Here is a 16,133-nt window from a genome sequence, read left to right as displayed (position 1 = left end):
CAAAACCCTGGAGAGATATAAACTGTGGTTCCAGGGAGTCTGGGGATTTCAAAGCTGCTTTATCTTCTAGATAACTAACTGGCAAAGAGGAATTAAAAACAGTGTCTGCAACTAAAAATGGAATGATATATTATGGGCTTAAAATATAAAAAGTGTCACATCATAAATACCTGTTACAGCTTTGTCTAAAGTAATAGTTTTAAGCCTTTATTATTTTGATTTGTGGATTTCTAAACATTTTTTTTTTCCGAAGAAATGCAAATCCTTGAATAGCATATTTTAATCTTTTGTCAATGGCTTCGCTTTCCTTGTTTTCACAGGGTCCCCCCTACAAGTAGTCTTCGGGAATTTGTGACCCAGCAGTTTTAAACCCTTAGTCTAGCAGTTAGAGCAGGGACCAAGCTCTTCTCAATTTCATCCTTTGATCTACTTTGCTGCATGACTGTAGTAAACCTCTGATTCCTCTTCAGTAAAACAAGAAAAAAACAGTTTTGAAGTTCTCAGGCTGAGACACTTTGAACTTACTATTGAGAAAGGCTGAGCAATTGAAGTTCCCACCTACAGAAGCAGCAAGTGCCTAGGAATTTTGTATAAGCACAACACTAAAGCACTCAAAATGACTGGAATGCTTGATATTTTTGCTCTTCGCCTCTGCAACCCACAATGCCGTGACTTTGAATGAAGGTTATACCATTTATGTGCAATGGCAAAGGACAGAGACTTAATTTTCAAAGGGCCATTAAGGATCCATTGTAATGTTTTTGCAACAGTATTTGAAGGATTTACTTGAAAGGCTTCAGAAAAATGTGAAATATTGTCAACAACGCAAAATGTTTGTATCCATCAGCCAGAGGGAGGGAAAAAGTACATGAAGAAACTCAGCCAAGCCTGACTAGATGTAGTGGATCTTGATCTTTGTTCACCCCATAGTTAGATATTGCTCTCCCCGGTCATTTTAATGGTATCCTAGCCTTATCTCCTAAGGTGATCTCATTAAAGCCAGGAGACAAGCCAGCAGGGAGTGTGAGACCTGTAATTACAGCTGGAAGGTCGATAGAAATACAGTTACATACAATCACCTTGTGTTCTCTGTGTCCCCTGGTAAGTGAATTACCCTTTAAAAAGCCTGAATCCCTTTTGGATGCCTTTTTAAACCTCATTTATATAGAGGCCTCATGGTGGAACTCATCTCACCTTATCCGCACGGCGGCTGCTTTTGTTGCCTGCTTTAGTGCGCTGTAGGTAACTTCATCCTCTAGAGACTCTAGAGATAAGGGACAAGTGGCTGAGGAAAAACAGCTTATTTGGGTCCAGCTGCATTCCCTTGTTTTGCTGAGGAAGTAGGAGCTGCAGGAGCATGTCACCTCTGAAGTGAATGGCACTGCATTGTCCAGAGGGAAAATGCTCCAATGTCCACAAACCTAATTGCCACTAAAGAAGAAGCTTTTCAAGGTGAAGGCCAAAGTGTGGCGCTCGCTACAATACATGCAAAATGCTGGTGGAGACAGGGGATGCCATAGAAAGCAATACTAGGCGGGAGATGGGATTCTTTCCTATTCTAGGTAGAATCCATTACGGGGATCTAACGTCCTAGCTTTCCCAGCAAATGCAGCCCTAGGCTGTGGCAGCTGCAAAGGGGCAAAGAAGATTTGCTTTTCTGTGTTCAGCTACATGCCGCTTGTTAGCGAAAGCAGGAATAAGCCTGAGTGGAAGCTGCTATATCCAGCAGCAAGAGCAAAGGGCTTTCTGATCCTTGGACTCTTTACCTAGAATCTGCTGAAGCTATTCTACACGCCTACCACCTTCTCACTGTGACTCTGCTTTCCCATCCTTAATATGGGCATAATAAAACTCCCTGGTGTAAAACACTCTCAGGTTCCCAAAGTAAAAAATGCTACAGAAGGACTGTATGATGTACATGCTATTAATAACAGCAGTAGGCATTCACATAATGCCTTGCACTGTTTTCATAATGCCTATCTCCATTCATTGCATCTAGCACTACCTACCCCTGGAATTTGAGCAGCCCACAACTGCGCCAAAAACAACGAACAGTCAGAAGGAAAAAAAGCATATTGCATCAAATCTTCAAAAAAGATTCACAATTACTCCCAGCCTGAATTGAGCAGGACACACAAGCAAGAATGTTCAGGTGTTAAAACCCGGCTGGATTTAATCCAGTGGCAGGAGTGAAGTTCCCTGAGTGTTATCCCTACTTCTCTCAGCCACCCTGCCAGCGTTATCAAAAAGAGTTTGTAATTGCTTGTAGATACTGAAACCAGAGCTTTCCTATTTTTTCTTAAGCTAATCCCTCTTACACCTGTTTCAGGAGGAGAATACAAGTACTTTACCCTCTATGCCTGGTTTTACACAATGAATTTTCCTTTGGCCCCTAGGGATTTGCTCTTACTTTAAATCACCGCCAGTAAGAGAACTGGGATACGCTTTTCTCCTGAAAGAAGTCGTAGGTGTAAGTTTACAACACCACCGTTGCACATGACGGTTTCACATGATGAAGAAATGGCAACGCGTCGAGTATCCCAAAGCAAATGATGGATCAAATTTACACTGCTCCAACTCAGCTATACTGTTCAGGCCATAAGCTGTTTCACTTCAAGGGGCAAAATGTATTGGAAGTTGTTTGGAGGGGTTTTTTAAAATGTCATACGGAAGATGCCTCACAGCTACATTGAAAGAAACTGAAGTTTGGTAAGGAGTGAAAATGAAATGAGTAGGTGATTTCAGTTCAGAAATTCCCAACCGGTTCCTAATACCTCTCCCTGCAGCTGGCAAGATCTAGCCCTTTATGGGAAGTCTTAAAAGAAAGCCTCAAAGATGAGTAATGAGAGCTAAATGAGAGCTCTGCCTTGGGGTCAAGATGGTGCAGCTTGGGAGGGAGACTGCTGCCCAGGCGCCATGTGTTTTCTAGGTAAATGGAAAGCTTCTGTCTCCAAGTCTGTCAAAACAGTGCCAGGTCCAATAAAGACCACCAGCAGCACAAAACGGATCTTAGGCAGAACGCTAAAAACGGGACTCGAAAAAAACCTGCTTCCTTGCCCTCTAAAATTGCATCTGAGCTCACCACTCTAAAGTTTCTACTTTGAAGTTCACTGCGTTCAGTCTCAGAAGTGCCTCAGTACCGAGCAGGCAAAGCCACTCGTAAGCCCAGCTGGAATCCCAAAACATAGTGTACATTTGTCTGCATGGACTCAGGTGTGAAATGTCAAAGCAGGTCTAATGCAGAGTGAAGGACCAAGCTTCACAAATGCTGTGGAGCCTCCCATCTTCTTTTGAGACACAACCAGCAAGGAGATGGTTGTAGTGGCATCCCTACCCCTTGCATACAAGGGTCTGTTAGCAAACAGGTTGATCACAAAGCTCTCACCCAGGACCTGAAAGGCTGAAGTTGTCTTCTGCTGAGGGGGGTTTTAGCCCCTGCTTACTAGCATGGTGCTTAACTACTTGAATGTAAGCTCTTCTCTCCAAAAATGTTCTCAGCACCCCAACAGCTAATCCAGTGTGTTTGGGGCCATCGGCAGGGAAACCCTCCCATGGGGAAGAGGCTACTGAAACACCTCCGCGGTGGGGTCCCCTGGGTATTTCACAGCTCATACCAGGTCCTGTAGGCTCTGTTAAGCTGTCATGAAAAAAAAAAGAGCAGATGCTTGTTTTCTTTGTGTATGAAGACAGAATTAAAAAGCAAACTGATCACAGGCACAGAGTAGCAACTTTGGCATCCATCAACTTTTCTCAGATTTTTATGTATAAAAGGAACCATGAGGATCACCTAGTCATGCTTCCTGAGCAATACAGGGCACAGAAATCTCTCCCGTAACTCTTTGCTGAGTCCTGATCACAATTTGTAGTAATTACTGAACTTTAAAGCCTTTAGAGCTATTTTTGTCAAGTTTATTCACATCTACTGGCATACAGGATGAGCTTTAACCTCAGCTTAGCAAGTCTGAAGCATTTCAGGCAACACGTAACCCAAGCCTACCAAGCACCCAATGTGATAGCAGAGAAGCAGAGAATGACTTGGTTGGAAAGGGCCTTCCTGAGGTCTTGAATCCTCAGAGCAGGGCTGGCTTCAAAGTTAGACGGGGTTGCCCAGAACCTGGTCCAGGCAGACTGTGACACCTGCAAGGACACACCTGCACACACCAGCCTCTCTGGGCACGGTGCCTCAGCGCGGCGCCAGCCTCGCGGCAAAAAACGTCACCCCAGATATCCAAACCAGAACATGCTTTGCTAAAATTCGCATGCTCCACGACAAGCTGCGGGGGCTGGAACCGAACACGTCCCGCTCCTCTGGGTCCAGCCCGGTTGCAGGCCAGCGATGGCAAGCAGCTGTGAGGCACGCAGCCCTCCGCGCGGCCCCACGGAAACCAGAGAGGGGAAGAGCGGTGGCGTGGGGAAGCCCACGGCTCCCCTCGGCGTGCTCCCACTCAAGCAGGACAAATCAAGCCCCCATGCCTCTAGGGTTGCGTTTTTCAGGGGAAACTCTCTGGCTTATCTTCCCTGTGGTGCTTTTTGATGTCCTGTCGGGATATCAGCGGAGAGCGGTTGGACTTCTAACGCAAGGCTCTTTCAACCTGCGGCTCTCAAGCGCCGGGGAGCGATTCAATGTTTACTTAACGTAAAGGATACAGGACGGCTGGTTCCTATCGTGACCTTGGAGGCTCCTGTCACCACGCAGTTGCCACTGACGGTGAATAACGGCCATTAGCGATAAATTACGTCAATCTCTTCAGATTTCACGGGAAAGCCGGGGCAGCTGGCAGGAACACAGCCACCCCTCCCCAGCCCGGCCCGGCCCGGCCCGGCGCAGCCCGACCCAACCCGACATGGCGCCGGCGGCGGCCCCGCGAGAGGCCCCGCGCGGGGCGGCGGCGGCCGGGCCGCAGCGCCCCCCGCCGGCCGCCCCCTCCCTCCTCCCCACCCGCCGCACCGCTTTCGCTTTCTTGCGCGCCCCTCTGCCCGCCGCGCCCCCGGCTGCCGGGGGCCCCCCGGGAGCGGCGGCCGGGGCAGCCAAGGTGAGCCCCAAGGGGCAGCCGCGGCCGGCGGGAGGGGCCGGGCCCGCTGGCAGCGATCCCGCTCCCCCTTCCTCCTCCTCCTCCTCCTTTCTCCTGGCTGGGCGCCCGCGAGGGGCGGGGCGCGGCGCGACGCGACGGGGCGGTGCGGAGAGGGCTCTTTATGCGGCGGGAAGCCGGCCGCGCTCGGAGCTGCGGGTGGCTGCAGCAGGGGCGAGGAGCTATCGCCGGCGGGGGCACGGGGGGCGGGGGGAGAGGAAGGCGAGGCGGTAGCAGCAGCAGCAGCAGCGGCGGCGGGAGGAGGACGACGGAGCGGCGGGCGGGCGGAGCGCTGCCGCTATTGTTCCGCACCTGCCGCCGGCCGGGACACGTGGCGCCGCTGAGCCCCCGCACCTCGCTAGTAGCACCCGCGGGCCCCGCACGCAGCCGCCCGGCACCATGGGCAAAGGGGTGAGCAGGGGCGGCCGCCGGGAGCAGGGGCGCGGAGCGGCGGCGGGCTGGCGCCCCTGGGGCGCGGCGCGAGCCGCGGCGGGGCGGAGCGGGGCGCGGCGCGGCGCGTGCCCGGGGCGTGGGCTGTGCGGCCGGGAGTGGGACGTTCAAGGAGCCGCCGCCGCCGGGGTCCGCGGGCGGGCTCGGCCGGGGCAGAGCGGGCGGCCGCCTGGCTGCGGCTACCCTCCCTCCCCCCTCCATGCCCCGCCGGCCGGGTCCGTGCCGGGTTGGGAGGCGGGCGGGGAGCCGGCTTGGTGCCGCTGACGCCGGTGGTGGCGGCAGCGGCGGGGGAGCGGCCGGCGCTCTAGCGGGCGCCAACGGCTGCCGCGGCCGTTGGAGGGTGGTGCCGAGCGCCCCAGGGGCGGGCCGCGTGCTCCGTGAGAGGAAGTAACGGAGATTGGGGGGGGGGGGGGGGGGAGAGGAGGCGGCACGAAGGCCCCGGCAGACGGCGGGCCCCGCCCGCCTGGGAGGCCGTGGGGGAGGGCTAAGACGTGGTTCGCGGTGCCGGGCAGCACTTGGCGTTTCTGCCCCGGGGAAAGCCGGGGGTGGGGAGGAAAGGGTGGAGGAAATACTTATTTAAAAGTTGAAGCTAGCGGTTAGGGTATATTATAAATAGGCGCCTATAAATAGGTTTCGTTTTTTAAGGCTGAGCTCTTAGGAATAAGTCTCCCAAATCTCATCGGCCCAGGCTTGTCGCGTTCGCCTTGCGTTCACCCCCTGCGTGGTTTCTTTCTGCGTGGGCCGAGCAGAGGGTGGGAGTTGGGTGCTGTTCTTGAAAGCTGAGCGATGCCTCCTCCTGGCATGAGGCAGAAGTTTGCCGGAGCTTATCCTGTAGGAAACCTCTCGCCTACAGTTTTGGGGTGATAAGCCCTCCTTTTCTTTGCGCGTGCTGTTGGTGAAAGCATGCTCCAAGCTGAAGGTTAGCCTGTCAGTTTTCTTGTCAGCATGGGAACAGAAATGTGCTCTGGTAGTGATGTTAGTGGGCTGCCCTTTTGGAGCTCGGCTTGAAAGCGTGGCTGCTCTAATATCTTTTTGGCCGTTATAAGAGTACTTTAGACTTCTGGAGGCATGAGGCGCCAGGGGGAGGTGACAGGCTAAAAGGCCCTGCTTATTAGTGCTCATTTGCTTATTAGTACCAGTGAGAATGTGATAAGACTTGATGGACTGGGGAAGATGATCATTCAAGACTTTATCGTGTCCCTCCGGTTAATTGGTGTGATAAAGTCTCCCAGGCTGCTGTGCAGCAGTTTCTAGATACTTGAGTGAGGAGTTGTTTCGGCACTTTGTTTCCTTTTAGCTTTCTATATTATAACCCACAATGAAATGAACTCCTTAATTCAGATTGTATTTTTTGAATTAAAAATAAGTATTTGAAGGCTCTTGGAAGCAGAAGTCAATACTCTGGCTTTTGATCACAGTAGCAAACTTTGCAGTGTGGGGAGCAGAAACACCTCTTGGGTTGCTCTGATTTTGTTTGGACGAAACAGCAGTTTCTCTGTGTGGGTTTTTAGTTTTTATTTGTAAGGGGTTTAGGGTCTCTTCCCCTCCAAATACTTGCTCCTAGATGTTGCACAATTGACGGGGAATAGATTTTCTTCCTGCTCCAGACTCTTTCCTGGCAAAACTCATAATTTCTCTGCTTCCATGAAGACAGCATAACTGCAAGGTTCCTAGAGACACAGGGATACCACGATTGTTCCCCAGTCCAAACCAAGATTGCTTGATGGTGCTTGCTGCTTACAGTTGTTCTGCATTTCTGAAGTGCTGTTCAAATATCGATCAGGACAGCACAGTGTCAGGCAGTGCTGTATAGCAGTGGCAACATTGACGTGAGTAGCAGAACTGTGAATGCAGCTGAAAGGGCAGTTATTTGTGAAAGGGGACTGAGGAGCGTTCCCCACCACCACACGCCACCACCATACATCAAGCTCAGTATCCCAGTGTAATGTATTTCAGGCTACTGGGTGGTTTAACTGATAGCAGTAACTTGGAAGGAACAGGCACTGTACGAGATCATCTAAGAGATAAATATGGGGGGGGAGGTTGATAAGTCCTCTGGCTGCTCTAGTTCATCAAAGAAGCCTTAGAAAGCTTTCCTGACTAGGATGCAGAAGGCTTCATGGGGGAGTTTAGGCTGTCTTGACTTGACCGGTGGGAGCTAGATCTTTCTTTCATTAGAAATTAAGTAGCTTATGTGTATAATAAGCAATTTGGCCTGAAACTGAACCTCCAACATGAGGGGTAATACAGCAATGTGTGGCTGCCTCAGGCTTTCTGCTAGAAAGTCGCAAGATTGGCTCATTTGGCAGTGAGAAAGCATGCTGTAATAGGGATACCCTGAAAAAGGTGGATGTGAAAGAGCAAGAAGTTGGAAAAGACTGCATATGATTGCAAAACTGAACAGCAAGCACCTGTCCTGACTTAGGGTGCCCAGAAAGGAAACCTTTCTTCTTTCCCATGGAAGCCTAGCATTGAAGAGACAGTAAGTGTGTGTGACACAGACAGACCTCTCTTAAGTGCTTGCATCTATGGCTCTGAAGAGAAGCTGACTAGAGCATCTGTTTTACTTTAAATGGTAATAGGGCGAGGGGAGGGGCCTGAGCTGCCTGGGTATGTCTTTCAGCCCAAATAGCAGATCTATCAAAGGCTGTGTGAACTGGAGAAAAGCAGACAGGATTTCATTTGTGCTCTGTGTTTGCCTGGAAGCTGTCTGTAGACAGCAGCATGTTTCATTATATTTGCCTTGCTACATGTGTGTAGAGTACAATCGTTAGTGTATGTTTGAGTTGTTTCTAGAGAACAATATTAATGCCTGGACCCCAGTTAAGCTTTTCTGCTGTCAGAAGCTAGGAGGCCTTATTCCTTAGTGGATCAACTGAGGGGAAATTATGCAAATCAAAGCATTCCTTATCTTAAGACTTTTTAATATGTTCACCACCACCACCCCCAAAATCCCTTGTCCTCACTTTTATTAGCAAGGGCAAGCGACAGGATATGCCTTTTGCCAAAGAAAACCCCTGGCCTAGCCAATGTATTTTCTCAAAGCAGTGTAATGGAATAGGAGGGTCTTTGACGAGTGCTCTGTACCTGTGGTTTTCAGTCCCACAACCTGGGGGTATCCTGACATGCCAAAAGCAGCAAAATAGTACACTTCAGAAACCCAGGCTATCAACGGACAGTTGAAGTTACCAGTTGTTCTAGGGAAGAGCTGTGTCCAATCTGTTGTTCCTTCATGTGTTTGACAGCTACTAGAGATGTCTAGGTTGACAGTACAGACATGCCAATATTCCAGACGCAGAATTGCAGGAGATGACACTTCTTAGTTGGCACAGCACCAGGGAAAAAAACCAGGAAGGGCTGCTTGGTCACACAACACTAGAGTTTGGAAAGCCAGTTCTGCTCCTGGGTCTTCAAGCAGCTCCACAAGAAGCAGGGGAGACACTGGTTCTGTTACTGAGAGAAAGCTTACAATATGTGGATGGTTGCGTTTCAACCTTGATGATGAGAAGCCTTGCAAATTTTAGATCCCTTTTCATGTGCAGAGAGGAAGGCCTGCAGGAATTTGAGCCTATGAAGCAGCAGTCTGCTTGCTGAATCCCAGTAAGAAGTGTTCACAATCAGTAACTGTGGCTGCTTAGTAAAAGTTAAATGGTACTGTCCTAGTTGCTGAGGATCTGTTCAACTGATGCAGCCAGTTACTTTTGATTACAGATAGAAGGTTGAGCAGAGCTTGTGAAAGGGAGTGAGAAAGCTCCTGAGAGGGTATTTATGTCCCTTGCTAAAACTACGTACGGTCTCAGAGCAGTGTCTCCAATCCAATAGGAATAGTCACTGGCATGACTCATCTGGTTAATATATTTACTGAAGTTTGTCTCATGAGACAGCAGGACAATAATTTTTCTGTTTGTTCTGCCCGGTTGATGACGACATAAATGTTGGAACAGACTGGGCCTCTGGAGACTACTTAACTTATCTTGGCTTTTACTTGACGTTGCTTGTTGGGGTAGGTGATATTAGAACAGGGTACTGCTGAAATTGACTGCTGATTTGCACCCCTCCCATTTCCTTGCTAATGATGGTTCATGTCTAAAGTATCAGGCATAAATGGCTCAATTAGCACAGAGCGGAAGAGCATAAGTTGTATCTTAAAGACAATAGGGCTTTGGGGAGCAGGGGAGGCAATGCATAAAACTTCTTGCGTCCCTGTGTACAAACGTTCTGCTTTGGCCAATGGAAAAAGCTTGTGTGAAAAAAGGTTGTGTTCTCTGGCTTTTCCTGTCGAGGTTTTGATGAGTCAGAGTTCCTTAGCTAAGTGAAGCAGCGGGGGGAGGGGGGGCATTTCTGATGCTACAGATGTTCCTTTGTGTTCAGGCCATGTGGTTAATTCTTGATATGATGTAGGTCAGGAGTGCTGTATGTTTTCTCCCTTTTAGGTGGGAAACGGAGGGGAGAGCAGGGAAGCTGTACAGTGACAAGGGGGCGGGATGAACCCCTCATCTCCTTGCAGCGCAGGCAGCATAGGCCTTTGAATAGATTGAGATCAGCTTGCCAGAAGATGACATGAGGCGTGTGTGTCAAATTCAGATTTGAATGATAGGACAGGAAGCTCAGATTCTGAGTGAAATAACTTTAGCAAGCACTGAAGCTGATGCTACTGACTTACCTTTTCTGTAATGTTAGGATGTGGTAGCAGGCAACAAAGGAGTAAATTGTACTTTTTTTTTTTTTTTTTTTAAACAGAGGTACTCTGAGCTCCTTAGTGTGATGTAAAATACTCAGGTGCTTAAAGTAACAAGTTACTTCACTGCTTTTTTTTCCCCCTGATTGCAGCTGGTGGCTTTCCTATTTCTTTTTGCAAACCATGCTTGAACAGAGGTGGTTTTTCATGTTTGCCCATTTGTAGGTTGCCTTTCTAGCTACAAGAGCTAGAGACTCTTATATTCTTGGGTTGTTCTCTTCCTTCCCCTCCATATGTGTTAAGTAACAGTAGTTCTCAGAGAGGCTTCTAAGAACCAGGGGTGTTAGACCACCTGCAAAAGCTTGCCAAGCTTTTTTTAAGGAAGTGAGTGAAACTGAAGATGATAGAATGCTAATCAAAGCACCACCTTAGTCACCTTCATTGGAAACCACTTTTCATTTTGAGCAGTAATCAAGAAGCATGTGTTTTGTGTGGGACTGTGTCTAGACTTACTACTGAAGGTCTAATAGACAGTTATTTGAATCTGAGGCTAAAGGAGAAAAGGAAGCTTCATGGTGTTGAATTGCCCTGTGGCAAATTCTTGTGATGCTGGAATGTGTGGACTGTGCTGTTTTAAGTTCTGTGGCTTTAACTTTTTTTTTGACAAAATAATGAAATAGGAGTTTTGGTGCAGAGAAGAGAATGTCAAGAATGCTGGCAATCTGTAGTCCTGTGTCCTTTTTCTGGAGGAAAGGAGTTAAATGGCTAGGATCTGCTGCATTTATTTTAAAGTTTCCACTGCACAGCTCTGTGGCTGCGTGCAAGGATATGAGGAATTCAGAGTTTGCCTACTTGAGTGAGGGGACTTCTGTGTATGTGAAGTGTATCAATATGGTTAGTGGTATACATGGGGCTAACTTAAAATAAATTGAAAACAAATCCTTGTCTAGATGGGTCTGACAGATTTCCTAGAAGTTGTGATTTTTTTTTCTTTTTGTGCTGTTTCACTTTTGTTTTTGGTTTCTGCTTCTCTCAGAGTAAATAATAGCAAAAACCCTTCCTGTATTTGTCATGAACAGGACAATTCTTGGATTGTAGCAACAATTTCTGTATCTAGATTGCTCTAGGGAATCCAGTTTTTGATTTGAGGTGCTTGTGCGAACAGCAAGGCAGTGCCTTCGAACCCTCCTCTTAATCTTGTTACTGGTTTGACCGTGTTGCTGCTAACTGCTTTTTCATCTAAAAATACTCCTCAGTTCTTATTGGGTGAAAGTGTCATAGCGTAAAACTTGGCAGGGATGTAATAGGTCTTTCTGTGAAAGAAAAGGGAGGGAAAAGCTGCCATTGGAGGCTTGTGAGAGTCTGGAAATCTGTAGAGGATTTAAAGGAGAAACTGCATTGCCTTGCCATGCCATGCTTGTGCCTGGGTTTGGTACCTTAGAGAGGGGGGCCTACATTTCTTTTGTTTAGGATTATACTTGGGACTGCATCTAAGTAAAATATAAAAGCTTTGTGCAGAAACAATTGCAGTTAAAGGAAATCATCTGAATAAAAATTCCAGCTGGAATACCGATTTGAGAATGAGTGTTTGGGACCTATCCTTCAGATTTGACAAGAGTTAGAGATAACTTTTTTTCTTAATCTTCAGTTGATAGGGTGCTCCTTGCCCCCCCCCCCCCCCCCCGAAGGATGTGAAAGGTTGTGAGGGAAGAGTTAATGCCTTGAAGGGAACGTACAGTTGCACTTAGGAATTGGTTTCTTCTGATCTTCTACTTTCAGCTTGAGCTGGGGCTCGCATGTGAGAACTGATTGAAGAGCACGTAGTCTGATTTCCTCCTAGCTGATCTTGTACAATGTCTGGCTGTAATCTCAGCAGCATCCATGATGCACAGCAAAGCTATCTGTTTACGAGCTTGTTTTTTATTGAAGTGGCGTAACTTTATTTAAACCATAATAATTTTGTCTGCCCAGCAGTCTTATATCCACAATTCATGTTTACTGCTGTAGAAGTTGACTGTAGGTGTTTCTTACAATACTATGCACTTTTTTCCCCCAAGGTTGGAAGAGACAAGTATGAGCCTACTGCTACATCAGAACATGGCGCGAAGAAGAAAAAGGGGAAGGAGAGAGACATGGATGAGCTTAAAAAGGAGGTCTCAATGGTAAGAGTATGAGGCAGGGAAAGAGCAGCTTTAAGATGTTAGCTACCTCCGAAGCCAGCTTTAAGAGAAAAGAGCTGTTGAGCTGACAGCATGGTAACTGAAGGCACTGATCTTTCTTCTGGTTCCCTGTGTCTCCAAGCCAGATATCCTACAAGTATTTCAGCATCCAGATGAGCATGCAGTAGGCTCTGAAAACATCACTTCTTGAAAGACACTTGACGTAAAACTTGAGTGCCTGGTTGCCTGTGTTACACGTGTCAAAGTGTAGCTGCATTTTTCTCACTCAGGCAAGCGCTGTCTGGATAGCAGCAGTGCAGACTGTCAAGTAGATGAGACTGCTGTTTTCACTCCAGCTGAGGAGTTGAGTCTGTATGGCTCCATTTGCTGCTGGCCTCTGCTCAGACAGGGCCCAGTAGTATTATTCTTTCTAATCACATATGATGCTGTGGAGATTCCCATCCCTGGATGATGCTGTACGTCTGTGTATGAGCAGCATCCAGCTTAGATCAGCTCTCCTTGAAGTTGATAAGGTTTTGTTGATGTGCTGTGGATTTTGGTCTGAGGTCTCACATTTTTGGCCCTACTTGTTAGGGAGAGGGGAGACTGAAACTTGCTCCAGGATCAGGTTTTCTGTTCAGTAGCAATGCTAGCTTAAAGTGTCTGCTCCCGCTAACACAAGTGTTTATGCAAGGCAGTGCTGTGCACCAATGGAGAACTTGATTCCGTTGAATAATAACGTGGCTATAAAAAGGAGCCTCTTTAGGGGGAGAAACACTGCTTAAGCTGGCAGTGTTACTGAAAACCTGTGTGAAATTGCAAGGCTGAGTTTCGGTATGCTCCTGCCTTCTTTCCTGACAACCCCCTCTCTGAAAGCCACTGAGGGTTCACAGAATCTGCTGGGTGCATAAAGATTGCACCGAGATGTAGTCAGTTTGTTAGAAAGCTGTCATGTCACATCCAAATAGCTATAAGAACACTGATAATAAGGCTGCCTTGAGTTGCTGAGTGAGCTAGAGATTCTCTTCGGAGAGAAGATAAGCTAGAGTCTTGCTGTCTCACTGAGCTGTTACTGATTTGGGCGGGAGGGGCGGGGGGGAAGAAGGGGGGCAAATCACTGAATTCTTGCTGACCAGTTTGCAGGGACTGTTATCTTCCCCCGATTGTTTCTTGTCTTTCAGGATGACCACAAGCTGAGCCTTGATGAACTTCATCGTAAATATGGAACAGACTTGAGTCGAGTAGGTAGACTTTATTTTCCCTCCTGCTTTGTCCTGATCTGAGAAGGAACAGTCTCAGCTTAAAGCATTTCATGAAGGGGGAGATCTGGGTGGGGGGTGTGTGTGGTGTGTTTTTTTTTTTTTTTTTTTTTTTCAAACTCAGCTCCTCCAGTTAAGTTTCCCAGGCTTTGGGAAAATAGTTGAGCTCACAAATACTTCTCTTTGTCCTCCCACTATGCAGCCTGGCTGCAATACTTTCATGACTGTTAGAAACAAAGTCACTGTTATCTGCCTCTGGATTGTTTCAAGGTCAAGTTGATTCTTGGATTTTTCCCTTAGAAGCTTTTAATAAAGGCAAATGTTTGTTTCCTGTTGCAAATATAGTCTAGTGAGCTAGCACATGCCCAGAGACTAAATGGTGGCTAGTGGCTGGTAGAATTTTACTCTTCTCATAAAAAGAGGTGTATAAATGCCCTGGCTAGCCTTGAAGTCCAGTGCAGCAGGACTGCAGTGATTTCATGCCTTTGCTTGCTTTTGGTTTACTAGATTTTTTGTAGGATTGTATATAGCAAAAATCTGTTCTTATTCTCTAACAGCATAGAGACTTGCATACTTCTGTCAAAGACCTTGGCTTCTAACAGCTGAACTTCCTGGAAAGCTAACTGTCATCTTTATGGCCCTCAGCTTTCACTTGTCTTGTAATTTGGACTGGGCTGCTTCTCAGAGCTTGGAGGTTCAGTGCTGTAGCCTTCTTGTCCTGCCTTCCTTTGGTGTTTGTAGTCCCATGGTCTGCAGGCTTCTCCTGTAGCATGCAGTATCCTCTAGCTCCTCTTTCAGTGTCAAGTTTTCACATCCTGCACTTGTGTTGCAGAGCCCTGGCAGCTTTGCAGACTTCCATTACCTGTTACGATCTCCCTTTTGCTGTGGCAGGACTCCTGCGTTCTTGAGCTGAAGATGAATGAGTTCAAAACTACCTTCTCTGGTCAATCCTGCTACAATGTCCCTGAAAGGAACCCCATTTTCGCTCTTCACCTCACTTCTAGGGTTTGACACCTGCACGTGCAGCTGAGATTTTGGCTCGTGATGGCCCAAATGCCCTCACTCCCCCACCAACCACTCCTGAATGGGTAAAGTTCTGTCGGCAGCTCTTTGGAGGATTCTCGCTCCTATTGTGGATTGGCTCTATTCTGTGTTTTCTGGCTTTTGGCATACAAAGTGCAATGGAGGAGGAGTCCAATCATGATAATGTAAGTAAAAGTGTCTGCTTTACCTCAGAGGCAGGCTGAGCAGCCTGTTTGGCTCCAAGCAGATCTACTTCCTCTAGGTCCAGAGACTTTTCCATAAGCATGGGAAATTTGGTGGGTGAACTTAACATGTCTTGGAATGCTTCCACATGAAGGAAGTCGGCTGTTTCTTTCATTAAGCTAGTGTTGTTAACGCAACATGTGGACAGGCTTGTGTAGAAAATGTACAGAGGCTGCAAGTATTCCCACACTTTGCAGTGGGGCGCTTAATCACCAAGCAACTGATCTAGAGCAACTGGAGACCTTTCAGCCAGATCATGTTCTCAGTCAGTCTTTCTGTATCTTGTAGCTATACCTCGGTGTTGTGTTGGCAGCTGTGGTTATCATTACTGGCTGTTTCTCTTACTACCAAGAAGCAAAAAGTTCCAAGATCATGGAGTCCTTCAAGAACATGGTGCCTCAGGTACGGAACACCTCGTTTGCTTGATCTTCTGAGCTGTAGTTCACTGGGGACTCTTACCTGGTTTAAACATGGGCTTCAATTGCAAAAGGCCCATCTTGATGGGAATGGTATGTATATTGGTCTTTAGCAGACAAGATATCTCTTGTGCCAAGCTCAGCGTGGGTAACTCACTCTTAATGTTGAGAAGGGGTGTAACACCCCCTCCAATTATACTGTCAGTGATTATGCTAATGGTCCAGGGTAGTTCCTGGCACCGTGCATGTTCTGAAAGTTTTTTTTAACACTTGTAGGACACTTTCTGAATAGTTTGGGAAGTTCAGTAATTTGTGTGATGAGTAAGCCTTCAAACCGAGATCCCTTCATAAATGGCATCATTAGCATACTTAACTATCTTACCGTCATCCTGGTGGAAAAGAACTTTAATATTAAAAAAAAAAAGCTATTTTTCTTAAGTCACATGCCTATTTGAGGTGGATGTTCTAAAGTCCTAGAAAGCTTCTGCTTAGAGTAACAACTATTTTAAGAGACTCAAAAGTCCCATGCACCTTCTTAGGAGATGCTTTTGGCACAGGTTGTTTTTTACTGTCTTTCAGCAAGCTCTTGTAGTCAGAAATGGTGAGAAGATGAGTATAAATGCTGAAGGTGTTGTAGTTGGAGATCTGGTGGAGGTGAAAGGAGGAGACAGAATTCCAGCTGACCTTCGGATCATATCTGCTCATGGTTGCAAGGTACAGTGGTGACAATGTCTCTGAAAACCTCATGCCAAAATGAAGGATGATAAATTAGTCTGATTTCAAAGAATTTCTTCTGTGCTGTCAATGGGTGGTGGAAGAGAAAGGTGGGGAGTGCA

The 16,133-nt window shown here is 47.3% G+C and overlaps 1 protein-coding gene and 1 long non-coding RNA gene across 2 annotated transcripts in view; one reads left to right on the top strand and one right to left on the bottom strand.

Annotated features, from left to right (window-relative positions):
- Window positions 1-4,852, bottom strand: part of LOC138068879 (uncharacterized) — a 28,417-nt gene extending 23,565 nt beyond the window's left edge. The window contains exons 1-2 of the long non-coding RNA XR_011143728.1: window positions 4,648-4,852; window positions 1,195-1,264 (exon numbers count right to left, since the gene is read on the bottom strand). This is a non-coding gene — a long non-coding RNA (uncharacterized lncRNA). The remainder of the gene's footprint in view (window positions 1-1,194; window positions 1,265-4,647) is intronic.
- A 316-nt stretch (window positions 4,853-5,168) lies between these two features.
- The window catches only part of ATP1A1 (ATPase Na+/K+ transporting subunit alpha 1), a 28,546-nt gene continuing 17,581 nt past the window's right edge, over window positions 5,169-16,133 (top strand). The window contains exons 1-6 of the mRNA XM_068958300.1: window positions 5,169-5,480; window positions 12,255-12,359; window positions 13,538-13,597; window positions 14,620-14,823; window positions 15,170-15,283; window positions 15,877-16,011. Coding sequence (XP_068814401.1) covers window positions 5,469-5,480; window positions 12,255-12,359; window positions 13,538-13,597; window positions 14,620-14,823; window positions 15,170-15,283; window positions 15,877-16,011 — 630 coding nt within the window. The 5' untranslated portion in view covers window positions 5,169-5,468. The remainder of the gene's footprint in view (window positions 5,481-12,254; window positions 12,360-13,537; window positions 13,598-14,619; window positions 14,824-15,169; window positions 15,284-15,876; window positions 16,012-16,133) is intronic.

The sequence above is a fragment of the Struthio camelus genome, chromosome 1 (genome assembly GCF_040807025.1).
Source record: "Struthio camelus isolate bStrCam1 chromosome 1, bStrCam1.hap1, whole genome shotgun sequence".
In the NCBI taxonomy this organism is placed as follows: domain Eukaryota; kingdom Metazoa; phylum Chordata; class Aves; order Struthioniformes; family Struthionidae; genus Struthio; species Struthio camelus.
The sequence above is the reverse complement of the archived record's forward strand: the minus strand, read 5'-3'. Positions and strand labels throughout refer to the sequence as shown.